Raw genomic sequence first — 17,288 nt, 5'->3', positions numbered from 1 at the left:
TTAAGGGGTTTTATGTATCCATTGTGTCTCTAAATGTCTGTATTTATTAAGAATTCACCTAAATATATTCATCCATCTTAAAATACCTTTTTGGGCCAATTAGGGGCAGCATTAATAAGTACACATCATCCTTAACGTGAACATTTTGTACAACAGTTGCTTATTTACGCATCCAGCAGTCGTGGAGCAAAACTATCGCTTGTTTGGAGTCAAAGTTTTGGATACCTGATTAATTTCTGTCCAATATTTACTGCCTTTTAGCTCTTGTTTTAGTCTCCACCAACTCAGAATATATCTGGCTCTTAAGCTGCTAAATGCTCCATCATGTTTACTAGATAATTCCTACCTTTGTTTTTCTGTTGGGTTTTTAGAGCTCATACTTATACTTCAACATGTGAAAAGTCGGGTATCAAACAACCAAACCTTTGATTAATAGCCAAACTGCTCCGACTCCTGAGGTCAAAGCACCTCTTAACAAATCGAGATGTGGTTGTAAAACATAAAAAACATCAAAACAAACTTAAAAAATACTAAAATGTGTCGATATTAAAAGGATTCTTTGCACAACTGGTACCTGACACGGCCTAATCCCTTGGACATTATGTGTAAGATTGCTGAGAAATCTTATCAAACTAAAATAATCCGAACAAAATAGGCCCTGAAATGCAAAGTACATCACACAAAGCTGCTTTTTATCTGTGTTAAAGGGTTTAATCTGCATGAGACACCGGTTTGTCTGGAAGATCTGGGTTCAAAATGTTTTGACGGTCAAACATCAGTCCTGCTGAAGGTCCATCGAGCAAGACATTCAGCCCCTACTTGGTGTTGCACAATTGAAAATAAAAACATCCCTACGGGGAACGATAAAATGACACATCACTTCTTCTGGTGGATAAAATCCTCGTTTAAAAGCAGCATAGAAAATTATTGTGTTGACATGGAACAACTGTGTCTTCATCGAAAGTTGTATGGCATCTCTGAAGTTCTGACAAATGGTTTATAAAAGATACAAGTCACATTTCATTGGTGTGGTAATGTCAAGGTCCAAGTATCATGTGGGATCATGGAAAAATAATATCTGTTTCTCACGTCTGAGAAAGTGAGAGAAGCTGAAATAAAAGTAGAAGCTTCCCTAAATCAACAGATACTGACTGGTGATTGAGCTGGCTCCGTTTAATGTCGATTTATGTATTAAAACAGGGGATTAAAGAGCTAAATTAGAGAGAATAAGCATATTTGTGGTAAACATGTTCAAAGGACTGGTTAAGGTAATAAAGTGGGGTTTTTTTGTATAAACATTTCTTGCAGAAATTACTGCCATAAAAAAAATAAAGAATCGAAGAGGAATCAGACGGAGATGATGAATCAGAACTGGCGTTAATAAAATCCAAACGATACCAAACCCCGCTGAGACGAGGTGTAAAACACTTGGGTGTGTGCTGCCTGGAGGTTCAGCTTCACTGCTGCCTGCAGGTCACTGGTCCCGGGCTTCATACAGGAGTTTGGCTGCCTGCGGGGGAGACAGGTTCAGAGGGAATGAGCTACAGCCACACTCACACTAGATTTAAAATAGAAAGTATAAAGGGAGTCAAATCTCATAACAACTTCTCCATGGTTAGATCCTCATTATTAATGAGGAAATACGAACAAAACTTTGGCCTGAAGGGGGCGCCAGAGGAGAGGCCAAGTTACTCCTTATTCAGTTCAGCTCTACTTTTATCAGCCTGAGCTGTTCTTTTTAAGCTTAATTAGCATGCTAATACTAATACTAACAACTCCAGCATATTAAAATGCTTAATCAAACTGTATAATAACTTGAAAAAGGGCATCGGTTTATCACCCATATATAGAGGCAACAGTCCTTGCTGCAATGGCCCGGGTTGGACTCCCACCCTCGGCCCTTTGCCATGTGTCTTCCCCTATTCTCTCTTCCCCTGTTTTCAGCACTATCCACTGTCCTGTCTATAGATAAAGGGATAAAAGGCCAAAAAAAAAGAATGACTTGAAAATGTATTTGTTTTTTATATTTGAATTATTCAAAGCATGAAGGGAGAGAAGTTTTCATTTATTATTTTTGATGTTTGTTGGCCGGATCATCCCTGCTTCACCTCCTGAATGTTGGCAATAAATCCTTTTTGTTGTCTTTAAAATATTCAAATAGCAAGTAAAAACAGCAAATCCTCACTATTACAAAGCAAATAATATTAGGCACTATAGCTGACAAAGTTATACAGCTAAATTATTTACCATAATTATTGTTTAGTTGTTGCTAATGAATTATCTGTGATCGACAAATAGTTCATTTTCAAACTAAAGCCTCCCAAAATGTTACCTGGCTTGACTGAGTGTAGCTGGATGTGCAGAAAACAAGACAAGGGCAAGACACTGAACCCCAAATTGCCTCAGCTAGCCAATGGTGTGTGAATGTGATTAGTGCTGACTGACAGGTGGGCACTTTGCAAAGCGACCTTTGCCATCAGTGTGTGAATGTGTGAATGTGACATGTAGTGTTAAACACTTTGAGTGGACTAGAAAAGCGCTTTATATTTTATCATTTACCATATCAAAACAAGCAAACTCAACAATATCTAATAAGTGTTTCCTCTGTAGCAGCAACACCTGATGTATTACGTGATGAGTGGTTGCTTACACAGAGTCAGCAGGACTTTCCGACTTTAAAAACCTATAATACAAACATGTTAATGCAGTGCAGTGTAACATGTATGACTTTTACCTTGTGCATTGCAGCCAACCACAACGAAGCCACCTTCTTGTCGTCTGCTGCCTCCATGCGGAGCTGCTGAGCGTCCTGGGAGCCCATCGGCTTGTAGTGGAGCAACATGCCGCTAGCCCGCGACGTCCCTCCTGCACACACACACACACACACACACACACACACACACACACAAACACACACACACACACACACACACACACACACACACACACACACACACACAGTAAGACATTGACTCCAAAAAACATGAGTGATGAGCCTTCTTGTCAATTTGTGCGTCTTTTGTCAGAAAAAGATCTTCAGCTCAGACTGGATGACATTTCAAAAGTCATCCTGACATTTTATAGTTCGCGCTGTCCTCACTACACTTTTTCAAAGATGTTTTAAAGGATTGACACTTTGTAAATGCTGTCAAAAAGTGGCAAACAGATCGAGTTTATTATCTAGAAATAGTCTTAAAAAAGGCTGCAGATTATTTAATTAAATAACAAAGATTATGGGAAGTAATGATAATAGGAAAAGGAAAGGGGTGTCTTACAGTTACATTTCTAGTTAACAGAAATAACAAGCAAAAACTTCAATGTCAGGAAATTAATTTCTTTTACAGGAACATTTCCCCCAAAGTTTCTGTCTCGACAAATTAAATATCACAGCCTTAAAAGTGACGAACATGCACAAAACACACAAATTCAACGATGAATACAAATGAGTTGAAAGATTATAATCATAGAGGAAACAGGACAGAGTGACACTGACACCGTCTTAAAAGTAAAATGAAACTCCAAAGAATGTGAGAATTTACGAAACTTACTTAATGTTTTTGTTGCTTTGACACCAACACACACAGGCTGAACACGCATGGTCGATTGTTTTCAATAGCATCAACAGCGTGCACAACTCTTTAAATAACTTCATCTATTCTTAAACTTCCTGCTTATTTCTATTTTGATCAGCATATAGTTTACCCTCAGCAAACAGATGTCAGTGGCAGCATTATAATGATATTAAAATCAAGAGTCGAACAGGAAGTCAAACCATGCACCACGGTCATAACATATTTGAATGTGTGATGTTTTATTTTCCACTCAACGAGGTGTTAAAACAGTATCGCTTCAGGCACAGAAGTCATGCACGCGGATATAGAACCAAAAGATCTGGAAAACAAATGAGGGATGACATGAGCGAGTGAACACCACATGAAACACAGCTAACCTTCAGAGATACAGTGACTGTCCAGCAGACTGGTGTAAGTGTGAATGTCAGTCTCTGAGCCCAGAAGAAGAAGAGGGAGAGTCCAGAGTCAGAGCGGCAGCGGAGGAGAAACAGTTTGTTAGTGTTTGATTAGAAAGGAGACAAAAGTGTTAATCAAGACAAAAAAATCAGCACGAAGGAGACCCGAGGATTTCCAGTACGCTTTGCAAGATATAGATGTGTTTAGTCATCATTTATACAACAAAAAAGAAGAAATACATTTAATTTCTGCTTTGATATAATACTCAAAAACATGGATTAAAGTTCTGATTTTAACATGTGTGATATTTTAAGGGTCTCACCTCCTGGACTCGACCCGTCTGTCAGAATCTGCATGCTGGAGATTCGAGATAACTCCACCTCAAAGTGGCTCTCACCATCCAGGAACATATACCTGATGTTTGGATTTTTAAAGAAACACAAGCATCCAAAGATATAAAACCGAATCAATCAATAAAGGCAATTAAAATGTCTTTTTTGTTTCATTATGCCGATCATACTTTTAAACACAGCAAATGTGGAATTTAAAAAGCTCACCTGTGGTTGTTGGAGAGGCGACACGTCATCGTTTCAGACTTCTCTGACATTCCCAAAGTAACAACAAAGGTGCCACCTGGATACACAAGAACACACGTGATAAACAGGTAAGGCAGGAACATTTAACTCTGAAACATGCAATTAAAAGGAGAACCCTGGTGTAGGCCATCCTAAATAATCATCATCAATTTGTCTTTAATAATGCAGCCAAACATCCTTTAACCAAACTGCTGCTGCAGCTGCAAAAAAGGCACAAAATATCTGCTCTTTTACCACCGTTTTCTAGAAAAGACCAATTAAACGTTTAGAATGAAAACAGTTATAATTGTTAAATTAATCTATAAGTGAGTTGGAAATAGTTCGACTCAAATTCCTTGGCCAATAAAACTGAATCTGATTTTATAACACCGCCGCGCTCGTAAATGTCACTACCACCTCACCGACCAATCAATATCAAGAAGGGGCGGGACTTCAGATATCAACTTTGTCAACAACAATGGCGGAGGAGAAGCTAATCGTTTTTTCGACGGTACAATTTCCAGGTCTAGAGGTGCTCTTAATGTCAGGACACGATTTCTTTCTATTGTTTTTGTGTTTGTTTGGTAAAATTTCCATGAATAAAAGAAAATACTAAGCGTACAGCGCGATTTAGAACAAACCTAACGGTCACTACTAAGGGAAGCGGAAGTGCCGCCAGACAACTTTCGTAACCTAGCAACGGTAAGAGCCGTTGAGAGGCGCTCTGAAATTGAGGTCGTGGGCCGTAAAGACACAAAAACCCAAAAATGTTCTGGTTCCAGCTTCTCACTAATGATAATTTGCAGTTTTTCTCCGTTTTTGGATTATTACAAACTGAATATGTTTTGTTTTTACTTTTCTTTAGAAAGTACAAAAAATATGAAGTAGTCAGCTTGAGCTCTGTGAAATTGTGATGAGCATTTTTGACTATTTTCTACAATTTGACAGACTGAATGATCAAAAAACATACTTAACATATACTGTATATTTATTATTTATTATTTGTGAGTGTCTTAACTACTAGTTGCTTGGGTTAAATGAATATTCGATTAGGCTTTTAAATACTCAAATAATTCCTTTGTGAAGATATAAAGTTAAAACTGACCTAGCTCTGATGAAGTGTTTCACCACCTCCTCAGACAGTGACAGATACACATAAGAAAATGTCACAAAGAGATTTGTTGCTTTTATCTTCATGTCTTTGTCCTCTTCTGTCTGTCTTGTTTTCTGCTGAGCTCTTGATAACTCCACCATCAATAAAGCATGAGGCCCCAACGCGCTGCAGGCTCTCCATTCAGCCGCTCGTCCGCCTGCAGCTCCAGGCTGCTGATGGATTTTTCATTGAGAGGCGACCTGCTGTGTATTTATAGCAGCACACTGACCCACACACCATAACAACACAAAGATTATCAGGGCACGGATGAAGAGGAGGAGGGGGGTTACTCTGCTGGATTATATCAGAAATGATTTTTACAGTATTTCTGCTTCCTGTACAGGACACAGCGTCATGATGTTACACAGAGATGACAAACACCACGAAAGTGCTGAGCAGCTTCGGAAAAAAGCAGAACTCTAAAATCTGATATCCATATGTATCAGTCGGTCTGATGGAACTTTTTATCCTAAGTGATGAAATACTTTTGTAAACTGGAAGTTTCTTGTTGTGTGGAATTAATTTGCACCTCTTAATAGGAATTTTCCTGTGTCTGTAATCAAGCTTAAATAATGAGAAAGATTCTAGCTTCATCATGATTCTCTACAGGGCAGAATTTATACCGAATAAAGAAGACGTGTGGAAAAGAGGATGAATTCAAGCTAACAATTTGGGAGCTATAACACACTAAGATCCAACATGCTACTTTACAAACAATAACCAGACTTGAATTACCTCCCAGGAGCACTTTGAGCTGTTTGTCGTAGAACTCCATCTCTTTCTGCGAGACCAGGCTGCACTCTGCGCACTGCCGCACCGGATCCACGAAGCACATGCGAGGAAGCACGACCTTCTTACTGCAGCATTTATCACAGAAACACCGGCCGCATCGCCGACAGTGATGCTGCAGGAGGAAGGAGAAGCGATGTATGTTGAGCTCATTTTGTGAACATCTAATTAAAACATTAAAAAATGTTTATGAACATATAATTTATGGTAAAAGGTGTTAATCAAGAGGGGAACAAAACTGTGTTACTGAAAACAAAACGCAGTTTTCATCAATGAAAAGGTGAAAACATTGCCCTTACGTCTGATACCCCTGTGAACACTGTACTATATATATATTTACATTTCCTTTTCTGTCGTTTTTGTTACCCTCTCTTCTTCTATCTACTTTCTGTTGCAGTCTTGCAGCAAAGGAAGTCTGTCAGCAGAAACAGCTGCATATGCTGACAGGAAGTGACTCTTCAACCAGAAATCTGTGCTCTTGTGAAGACAATCTGACCACTGACACTTTACTGAGTGAGATTTGTAAATGACCTCAGGCTATAAGAAAAAGTGCACATATACTGAGGTCATCTGGTGTTACAGGGTACTTTTAAATGTCATAGAAAACTCAACATTTTCAGCTGTTGGCCCCAAAATTACAACACATCTGAAACCTACATTTAGTGGATTTATAAATCTGCATTAAATGTAGTCAAACACTAAAATCGTTGTGTCTGAACAGCGGAGATGTGAGTAATGGAGAGGGCATGACTAGTTCAATTTAGTCAGAAAGCAGCCTCAAAATTCAGTGGAAACTGTGCATGTTCAGTGACTCTTTTCTCTACTGCAACCTCACATTGTTACACCTTATACTTCATTCTGCTTAACTCAGACCAGTTGTCTTCATTTGGGGACACTTTTTAGGGATAGACCGATTATCGGCGCCGATATTCGGCATTTTGACGCATATCGGCATCTGCCTTTTTTTTTTTTTTTTTTTAATGCAACGGCCGATAAGAGAAACTGGGTTATTTTGGCTCTGATGCATATGCTTAAAGGCATTTAAACAAAGTTAAGTGTAAGTTTGTATTATTCAAAATTTTGACACCAATATTTTCACTTTTACTGCAAATGAATATCGGCTTCAAATATCGGTTATCGGCCTCCTTGACTACTAATAATCGGTATCGGTATTGGCCCTGAAAAAACCATATCGGTCTATCTCTAGAACATTTTCGATTCTTCGATACCACATATTTAAAACGATTCAATATCTGTTATTTTCACATTCAATAGTATGGAAAGGTGCAGACGCTTTAAAAAAACAACAGATCTACAGTCAGATTTTCCACTCAAAGCTGCCGCAAGCAACTAAACAACAAACTAACACACCTAGACCTTTTTCTGTACCAGCACTGTGTGACGGTGGGAGAGTCGAAACAATTTTTGTTCCTAGGACTTCTACTTTTGTTTCCATGGTATCAAAACAGGTATCAAGTATTGTTTTTTTTGTTTGTTTTTAATAGTGACAGTGACAGTGTTAATAGTGTCATATTGAAGTTGGAAATGCTGGTATCATGACAACCCTAATGCAAAGTAGTTGCAGCAAAAGCACAACACACAACTGTATAAAAACAAAGTGGCAGTCATCTCTGCTTAGTTAGTCTACAGCCGGTCTTGAGTGCAATGTCAAGGTAAAAAAACCTCATCAAATGGTCATTTAATTTAGCTTATCATTGCTTGTAGTTTCATCTGGAAGACAAACTTGAACAATTCCAGCAAAAGTTACAAACTACAGAGCTTAGAATTAGTGCAAGTTTGAGGACATTAGGACTTTATTATTGTCATGCAAAGTTAATGTGTAAAAGTAAGTACACAGAGCTTGGGAAGATTTGGGAGGAAACCAAGAGAATAAATATTTATATTTATCCCACCGATTAGTTTACTTATTTCTGAACGCAAAAGTGGGAGACAACTCTGATGTGGAGGGAAATACAGCAGGTCTATTAGAGAAGTTGCACTGTTTGCAATTTTGTTTATGCACGGCAATGTTCAGGCAATAAAATACTGTTCAATTTGTGAAGCTTTGGTGTACTGAAAAATAATCCTACTGTCCCAATATGAGGTCATTTTTCTTTCTAAGATTCCTTTCTATTTATCCGGTTCTACAAACCTTTGCACACCAAAGTAAAGCTTTGGCCTTGAAAGGTTTTTTACTTCTGCTCTTGTGTATGATTAACACAGCTGGAAAGTACAGTTATAAAAATGGAATGTGAAAAGTAATACTACAGGAGGGGAGGTTTCACTTTAGAAAGACAGGAATGAGCCGAGCCACAGGTCTACAGTGTTATTACGCCAGTAGTCATTGGAAACAAATGTCCCCACAGAGTCCTCAGTGTGTCTCTCTGCCAAAATAAATGAACAGAAGCCAAGAGGAGAAAAATAGTCTTCACAACACAAACTGAAAGCCTCTTCAGATTCCTATGTGCACGTGAGTCCCTCATCTGTTCTTTCAGACTCAGATAAAGCTGCGATTTGTTTTAACGCTTGTGTGGCAAAACAAAACAAACCTTTCTTCTGATGAAGTCGAACTTGGTGTCACACTGCATACATCTCGGGCACTGAGAGACAAGGGAGGAAGAGGAAAAACAGGATGTTACACAACATGCTGAGCAGGGCGGATTCAAGTTCAGCAGCAGCTCAAAATATGGATTGAAGAGTACTTTCCATTACAGGGCATTTTAGCTCCTTTTTTAGGCCTGTTACTTTTACAGGCAGCTGGTGTTGTTTCTTTAAAACAATCAAGAAACACATTCAAGTGGTTTATTTTGTCTGGCCAACAAACTTCAATTTACCACCACACGTGAGAAGAAAAGAGACAAATATTCACGATTAAGAAGTCAATACCAGTTAAGAGTTTTTTGATACATCAGGGTCATGTCTATTTACCCACGGACTGAACAGGCCAACTGGGCACAGGTCCAGGGGCTAAAAGGGTCAGGGGTCCTTGGACCAGAGCCTCGGTTTTGACAGATTCTGACATATTACTTTTAGGGAAGTTAATCAAACAATCAAAGAGATGCAAAATAGACATACAAATGACCAAAGAGAAACACAAAACAACCACAAAGAGACAAAAAGTGACAAAATGGTGACACAAAACAAGCCAAAGAACGCACAAAACAGTGTAAAACAGCTATTGAGCCTCAAAACTACCAAATACAGACACAAAACGACCCCCAAAAGAGAAACATTTTTGAAAAGAGACGAAACCATATCATAATAAGATGCCAATGCCCAATGCCCAAAATAAGATGCAAAATGGAAACACAAAACAACCAAAAACGGACACAACATAACTACAAGAGACAAAAACCTACATCCTAAAATCTGTTATTTTAATCTATGGCGTTAGCTCTATTATGGAGGGGTTGGGGCAGGTGGGCTTTTGCATGTTTGTGTGTTTAGTATAAAAACAGATTAATTAGAAACCAGCATAAAGGATGATTAACTTTGCTGGCTGTGGGTCACTGTCAGTCTGGTCAAAGTGCCTCTGTGCTCTGCAGCCACAGTTCAACACTTTAGCTGTCAGTTTGTTTGTCTTTCTGTGCCTCCTCCTGTACTTTTACTGCCCACTAACACCAACAGAGAGGTCACAGACAGACACAAAGCTCTGAACTGTTAGACCGAAAAGCTAGCATAGCAGCTCCCCCAGCTAGCTAAAATGTAACAGGCTAAGTGTGGACGTAGCATGCAAAAAAGCGGATATAGTGTCACTTTAACAATCCCATGTCAACTTAAACAGTATAATTGCTTCTGGCAGCTAGTTTCAGGAGTTAACTAGTTGGTTATCTAGTTAACAGGATCCGTTAGCTGCCAGGTTGACCGTGCGTGCCTGCAACGCCCAGTCCAGGGGCCAACAGCCATGTCCACACAACGGCGGAAAGTTAGCAGCAATTAGCCAGGATGCTACCGGATGTTGAGAGACTTTAAATCCAAAATAAAAGCGCTTTGAGTAAACATCCACTTGTACTTTAGTTTTACATTTCCTTTTAAATGTACTTTAAACTACATTTTTACTACATGGAGTAGAAGTATAAATACAGATGCACCTATTTTCACTAGATTTATCTAGATATTTTTACTCTTCATTGAGTTAATAGTTTTTAGTCACTTATTACTTTGAAGATTGAGGATAAAAATACATAATATAATCAAATAATAAATTACAATGTCTATACAGTGTACTGCAGTACAGGTGTACATCGGTATACAGGTATAGAATAACTAAAATCAGCCCACATACAGCATTCTGAAATGAAGTTGTTTCAAGCACATTAAAGTAATAATAATAAACTCTAACTACAAAAAAGTGTAAGGTTTTCAGAGTAATGCACCAACAATGATCACCGAGAAGCTCAAAAGTTAAACGGTAACCTAATAACATGAACCTAAGATTAGTCTTCACTTGTGGTCTGATCAATTTTAATGTCAATATAGCGGAAGTAGTTTCGATTCGCAAACGACGCGTTTAATTTGAAAATCTAAACCGGAACAGCTGTGCGTGACATCCTAGCTAGCTTCTCACTGGTGCCCACGGCTCTGATGGCTTTCTCGCTGTCAAACAAATCCTCCCCCCGTCTTGTCCTACCTCTTTATCCGGGACCCACTGCGGCTCGTCCAGCGAGAAAGGGCTGTTAAAGGCTCCGTTTTCCGGCACCATGCGAAGGCCGCTGGGGCTCCGGACCAGTTTCTTCCCATCAGGCACTGAAGACATTTTGCTTTAGCAGCTGTTTCTGCTCTCTGTACAGTAGGGACTCTCTCCACCACAAACTCCTGTCTGAACACACCTACCTCAATGATTGACAGGGCGTTTAACAAATCAGAGCGCAGAGGTGATGTCACGTGGTACGTTGTTTTGATATCGCCACACTGCTGAAGGAGGGAGAAAAAGAAGGTCCTTTATGCTAATTTTGTACACCTGAAACTTGTTTTGAACTTATTCTACTTAAATTCCGTCATATGTTTATTTTTAATGAATATTTTCAGTATGTAAATTAAACAGTGGAGAAAGACTTATTCAGATCCTGGAAGCAGTAAAGCCACACTTAGATACAATTACTATACTACATTTAAAACCTTGACTTAAGTGAATAATATAAGTATTGTTGGCTAATTATACTTACATCTGTGAACCATCAAAACAAATATTAAAAATCACAGTGCATAAATCGTGAGTTCGACCATTTTATTCAGCTGTACAATAATTTTCTGGACAAACATCACTATTGCTCACACAAGAAGGAGGCGAAGTTGAACAAAGCCTACATGTCAGGAAGAGCAGCAGTTACAGAGTACAAGTAGTGTCACAAATATGCCAGTCTCACCCAGGAACATCTTCTATGCCTTCTGGACGATTAACAGGGGACGTTTTTGTTTCTTATTTATTGGTGGCTACAATGCTGCCTTTGTGGGACGCATAATGTCCTTAATATAAAACACACAAACATGAAAACAAACATGGTGGACATGTACAACTTGACATTCAATCTTAATAATTGTGCCTATAAAAATTAAAGGCCCAGTCATGGAGGAAGTATTCAAATACTTTACTTAAGTAAAAGTGCAGTATTTGGATTTAAATTACATCACTGTAAATATAAATTAGAATACTACATAATTAATTAGATTCAATTAGCTCGAGGAGAAAGGTCCATTCAATATTGCTTCATTTCCATTGACCACTGATAGGGGGCGATAGCTGTAACATGTGACCCTTTTCATAAGCTTTGATGGAAAGAAATGAATGTAAAATCAAATTGTTGATTATCTAATCATCCCCAATCCCCGCTCCACACAACAACACGGTCCACAGCAATCAAAAAGTAGAGATATAAACTGCTTTAAAAGGACGGACTGTGATACTTTAACCTTCACTGCTTTAACAAGAAACAAAGTCTGTAACCAGAACTTTCTTTGTTGCCTGTGCTTTCATAAATCCATAAATCTACATTCACGTCATCATGTTTACCACTGAAAAATAATCATGTATATAAAAAAAGTCATTATAAGGACAGATTTCAGAAAAACGTTTAGGTTTTTCTTCCTGCGATAAGGGGAGGGCAACAGTTTGAACAACTTTGGGTAATGGTGTGTTAGACAAAGCCTCAAGTAAGCAGAACAATCTTGTTGCCAAAAAAAGTATATATAGTTTATACACACCAATATAGACAGAGACATTAGGTTTAAATACTTTTAACATTTTCGAAAATCTGCCTTTGTGTAAATTTAATTTTACCCCCCGGTAAATTAAATCTAATTAGTGCAATATGGAAGAAGAAAAAGGCCAAAATGATTTCAATCTTATAAACATTTAAAATAATAAATTTTTACAAATATAGTAATGAACATCGATCGCCACTTTGACTAACTAGAAGATCTTTCCAAGTCCTGAAACATGATTGTACTCACAAATCTAGTTAGAAAATTTAGTGCTATGTTACTGAAAAACTCTATTACAATTAATTTAATTCAGTTTTTAATTTTCCAATCTGAAAACAGAAATTAGGGAAGAAAAATTTGTTTGATAAAACTCGATTCATAATTCAAAATGATAAATTAAAACTTTAGTGAGGTGGCAACAATTTTCAAAATAACAAGAGTTGAAATAATATATATGTTTTAATATATATAAATGTTAAGATTTAAAGCAAATCACATAAAACTATATTTGGATTCCACATTTTAAAAGTATAAATTCAGTCATTTCTAAAAAGTTATTTGTCCTCAAATTTAAATCATTTTGGCCTTTCTTAACTTCCATATAAATAACCTATTGCTCTTCGGGTGAACTACATTCATCATAGCCTCTTTTTCCCCAGTTTCTGAAGCTGTTGCCCGTCTAATGTTGTCCAAAATGTTGCCCAGTTCATCAACAATCTCCGATATATTCAGTTATGTGCCTCAGTACTTTGTGGCGCCTCTGACAGCAAAAGACAAAAAGGTTTATTCTTCAAAAGCACAAAGCAGGTTGACGAGCGGACTGATCAACAGTCAACAAGAAGCTTCGACACTCGACACAGTGTCAATAAAATCAGTTATAAAGGAGAAAAAAAGGAAAAAGACAACATTTAAAAAAATCACTACCCCTTCAACTTCGTCTTAATTATTGCAGGCACCGAAGGAAAAGTAATCAAGAATATTATTCAAGTTATCAAATCTTTTCAGCTTCATATGTTTTTTTATTAATTGGGAAACTGATTTCTTTAAAATAAGAAAGAGGATATACAGCATCATGTTTTGGAATGACGCCTTCATATAAAACTCTATAATTTGGTTCACATGTTAATTAATTTAAGGCAATATGACATTTTCTGAATCAGGACTGTTTGATGTAAAAAGGAGGCAAAGATCAAACAGAGCTTATTGCACGTCCCTGCTGAAAAGTAAACGTTCAGGAAACTTCTGCAAGAAAAAAAAAGTAACATAAATGCATAGGTTCCAAATTCTGATTTGTATAAATCGGCAGAATAATCCAAATAAAGAAGGACGGGAGATTTTATTTCCAGTGCAAATCCCTCCTGACTCTTTGTTCATGACTAAATCATCTTCCAGACACGGAGAGATTTTCTCTTTTAAGACTCTTTAAAGATGGCTGATGGTTGAAATTAATTAGTGATCAGTATCAATCCTCAACTAAATTTTGGTTTAGACAGGAATCGATGAGTCAACTTTGACCCCAGTTTCAGTTTCTCAGTAATCATCATGTAGCTTAATCTGGATCTTAGATAATTAGTCAGGCACTTGATTAACTTGATTATTGATTATTTACACACATTTTAAGCAAAATTTCGTTAACTGGATATTGCAACTGTTAGTCGGACATAACAATAATCTATAATCATAAATAAGTCCATTCCAATTTTTTTCTTTTTGACCAAATTATAAATGAATCCATCGATTCACGTCCCCCTTCAACAATTAGATATTTTCTAAATTGAATTGATTTGTTAGAATCCTACATTTTAAAGTGATACCAACCCTCTACCTGATCTGATCATCTTCATCTCAAACTTAATCCTAATTATTGATTAATGCGGCTAAGTTTGATTTTACAGTTCAAGCTTTCCAGCAGAATAACATGATTAACATAAATAACTTTAAAAAGAGTATAATGCATAAAACCTTCATTAAGTCTGAGATAAATATAACTACAAACTTTCCTTTATCTTAAATGTTGGAATTAACTGTTGAATGAAATCAATTATATAATTTTAATGATTGACGCTTCAGTATTTACACCAGGATCGTGTTTTTTACTCTGATTTGTTATTTGTTTTTTGTAATGTGTAGACATGTTTCATTCTTAGATTAAATCCTGTAAAATCAGTAAATCAATTCCAGTTTTAAAAACACTTTGAAATTCAAAGTGAATTGTTGGCATACAAATATATATATATATATATATATATATGTTGTTAAAAAATATCCATTTATAACTTGCTCTAGGAGGAATACTCCCTCTTATTTTGGTTAAAAAATATATATATTTTACATTTGCAGTTTAAGTCTCTTAACTCTCTTTAAATAATTCATGATTTGCGCTTTTTGGTTGGATTTGCTCAACTTTACTCACATGGTAAAGTGTTGTCTAATATACCAGGAAGTCAAAATGAAATGCTGTAACATTTCTTCGGCCCAAACAAAAAGAAAATGTGTAAAGGTGTTAACCTTGCAGTCAGTGTGTGAAACTAAAAGCTTTGATCCTGAGTGTGTCGCTCAGCCTTCATGTGCCTTTTAAATGGTTTCGTTTCCCGCCCCATTATTTGTCAACCTCAGTATTTACGAAGACAGCTCTGCTATAATCAAAGCTTTTTACAGACAGATATAAAGAGAGCAGCACAAGGACAGCATTATTAAAACATAATTTACAAAACCCAAAATGTAAACATAAAACTTCAAACATCAGAAGCAAAAATCTTCAACCAACACAGGACGGAACATTTCAGGAGCGTTTGATATTTAAGTTCCCTCGGCAGGTTTCCAAAGTTCTGTGTATAAAAGGTTCATTTATATATGCAAGAAATAAGATTGTAACACGTCTCAAACTTTGCTCAAAACTATACTTATTGCGTCACTTGTCTGTTGATTTCACTGTTCAACAAAATGTGTAATTTCATGAAATCTTAAATCGCTTGGAAATCTGCCGAGTGAGCGCGGAGCTAAGCTAACGTCCAGGTCGGCCTACAAAAAGACGTCATTGCTGAACAAGTTTTCAGCAGAGTTGGAAGTTTTAAAACAGTTTAAGACGCAGAACCGCTCTCGTTGTTTGAGTTAAAGATCAGTGGGTGAAGCCAAAAAGGTTTCAATATGTGTAAATAAGTAGAATGGAAAAACGGAGCAGCAAGTTTTAGAGTTATCAAGAAAAAATGACCTGGAAATGACATTTTTTGATCTAAAGGTTAAACAGACAAGCTCTTTATTATTATTTTTTACTTCACCCACTGAAATTTAACTGAACCAATAAGTTAATTTTTCACCTCTGCATCAGAAATGTTGTAAAACTGAAGCTCCACTCTGCGTTTGCCTTCATTTAAGCGATAGCACAGCATTAAATAATAGGAAAAAAATGATTAAAGAGGGCAATTACTCACACCAGCACACACTTACATACAGTACACGCACATACAAAAGATATACAAGGAAAAGATATACACACTAAATTTACAAACACACAGCAGGTCGCTGTGTGTTCATATAATCCTCTTGTTCCTCGATATGTATAGATTAAGAAACACAGCTGATCCCCGTCTAAGAGCACAAACCTTCAAAGTGCAATGGAACCTGTACATCGAGCACTTGGTGGTGAATAATGTGGGGCGTAAAAAGCTTTCACACGGAAGTTTACAGTGACGAGGGTCTGAAGTTTGTGGACGACAAAAACCTTCAATGCGCCAGGTCGGTGTGGCTGGCACTCAGGTCACGACTCTTTCTCAGACGATTATTTCGTTCCTAGATAAAACGTAGAGAGAGAAAAAATTAGATTAAGGACAAACTCCAGAATGTCAACATTTTAAAAACTAACTAATTTGAGCAATGTGCAAAAGTAAGACAAAGTCAACATTTATCTACACAACAAACGTTAGCGTGACCTGCTAACTAGCTTAGTACAAACTGAGCAATACTTCCAAAGCATAACATCTATAATTATTTGGTGGGGTTACATGTTATGCTTTAAATAAAAGCCTTTTTTCACAACTGGATTGGATTTGTTTACAGTCTGACAACCCAGCCAATGATACCCCAGATAGCATTGCATTTATCGTCAATGCATTTATTAACACATTGATTAGTCCCTAACCTGAAGATTTTTCATGTTAAATTTGTAAACAAACTGTTTGAATATTTGCCTAATAAATTCAGAACCTAATGTTCTGTTGGTTCAAATATTAAAGCTAAACAGACGGCGAGCGTACAGACTTTTGTTAGCTTGTTCTGAGTTTCTGTAAGCTTTAGCACAGTATCAACAACAAATGCATATTTAACAATCCTTTAACAAGATTAAGTTAAAAAAATAAAGTTATAAAATAAAATGTAATAAAATTCCCCTGAATTTAATGGTCAAATCTGCCATAAATCTTCTATTATAGTCAACTGGATTTATGCTGTCATCATGGAGAGCTAGCAACAGTAACACCGTTATAGGGTTTCGCTAACGTCAACTTCAGAGGAGAATAAAACTTTTTAAACCGGGAGTTACAGAGATTAATTCATGATAGAATAGTTTCAATCAAATGCATCTTAAAGAATCCTTTAACTGAAATC

The 17,288-nt window shown here is 37.0% G+C and overlaps 2 protein-coding genes across 4 annotated transcripts in view; both read right to left on the bottom strand.

Moving 5' to 3' along the window:
• Positions 1–293: 293 nt before the first annotated feature.
• On the bottom strand, positions 294–11,241 carry zfyve21 (zinc finger, FYVE domain containing 21). Its single transcript, XM_069662389.1, has 7 exons — positions 11,116–11,241; positions 9,035–9,085; positions 6,432–6,600; positions 4,526–4,601; positions 4,291–4,382; positions 2,735–2,865; positions 294–1,510 (listed from the first exon to the last, which is right to left on the bottom strand). The coding sequence occupies exons 1-7, from the start codon at positions 11,239–11,241 to the stop codon at positions 1,475–1,477; spliced, it is 681 nt and encodes a 226-aa protein (XP_069518490.1). The 3' UTR covers positions 294–1,474.
• Positions 11,242–11,697: 456 nt separating this feature from the next.
• Positions 11,698–17,288, bottom strand: part of klc1a (kinesin light chain 1a) — a 51,315-nt gene continuing 45,724 nt past the window's right edge. For all 3 annotated transcript variants that reach the window (XM_069662037.1, XM_069662039.1, XM_069662038.1), the window contains one exon: positions 11,698–16,475. In XM_069662037.1, the coding sequence (XP_069518138.1) occupies positions 16,410–16,475 (66 nt within the window). In that variant the 3' untranslated portion in view covers positions 11,698–16,409. The remainder of the gene's footprint in view (positions 16,476–17,288) is intronic.

The sequence above is a fragment of the Semicossyphus pulcher genome, unplaced genomic scaffold, assembly GCF_022749685.1.
Source record: "Semicossyphus pulcher isolate SPU_LCO1_2020_fin unplaced genomic scaffold, fSemPul1.0.p SCAF_14, whole genome shotgun sequence".
In the NCBI taxonomy this organism is placed as follows: domain Eukaryota; kingdom Metazoa; phylum Chordata; class Actinopteri; order Labriformes; family Labridae; genus Semicossyphus; species Semicossyphus pulcher.
This window is presented reverse-complemented; position numbering and strand designations above follow the sequence as displayed.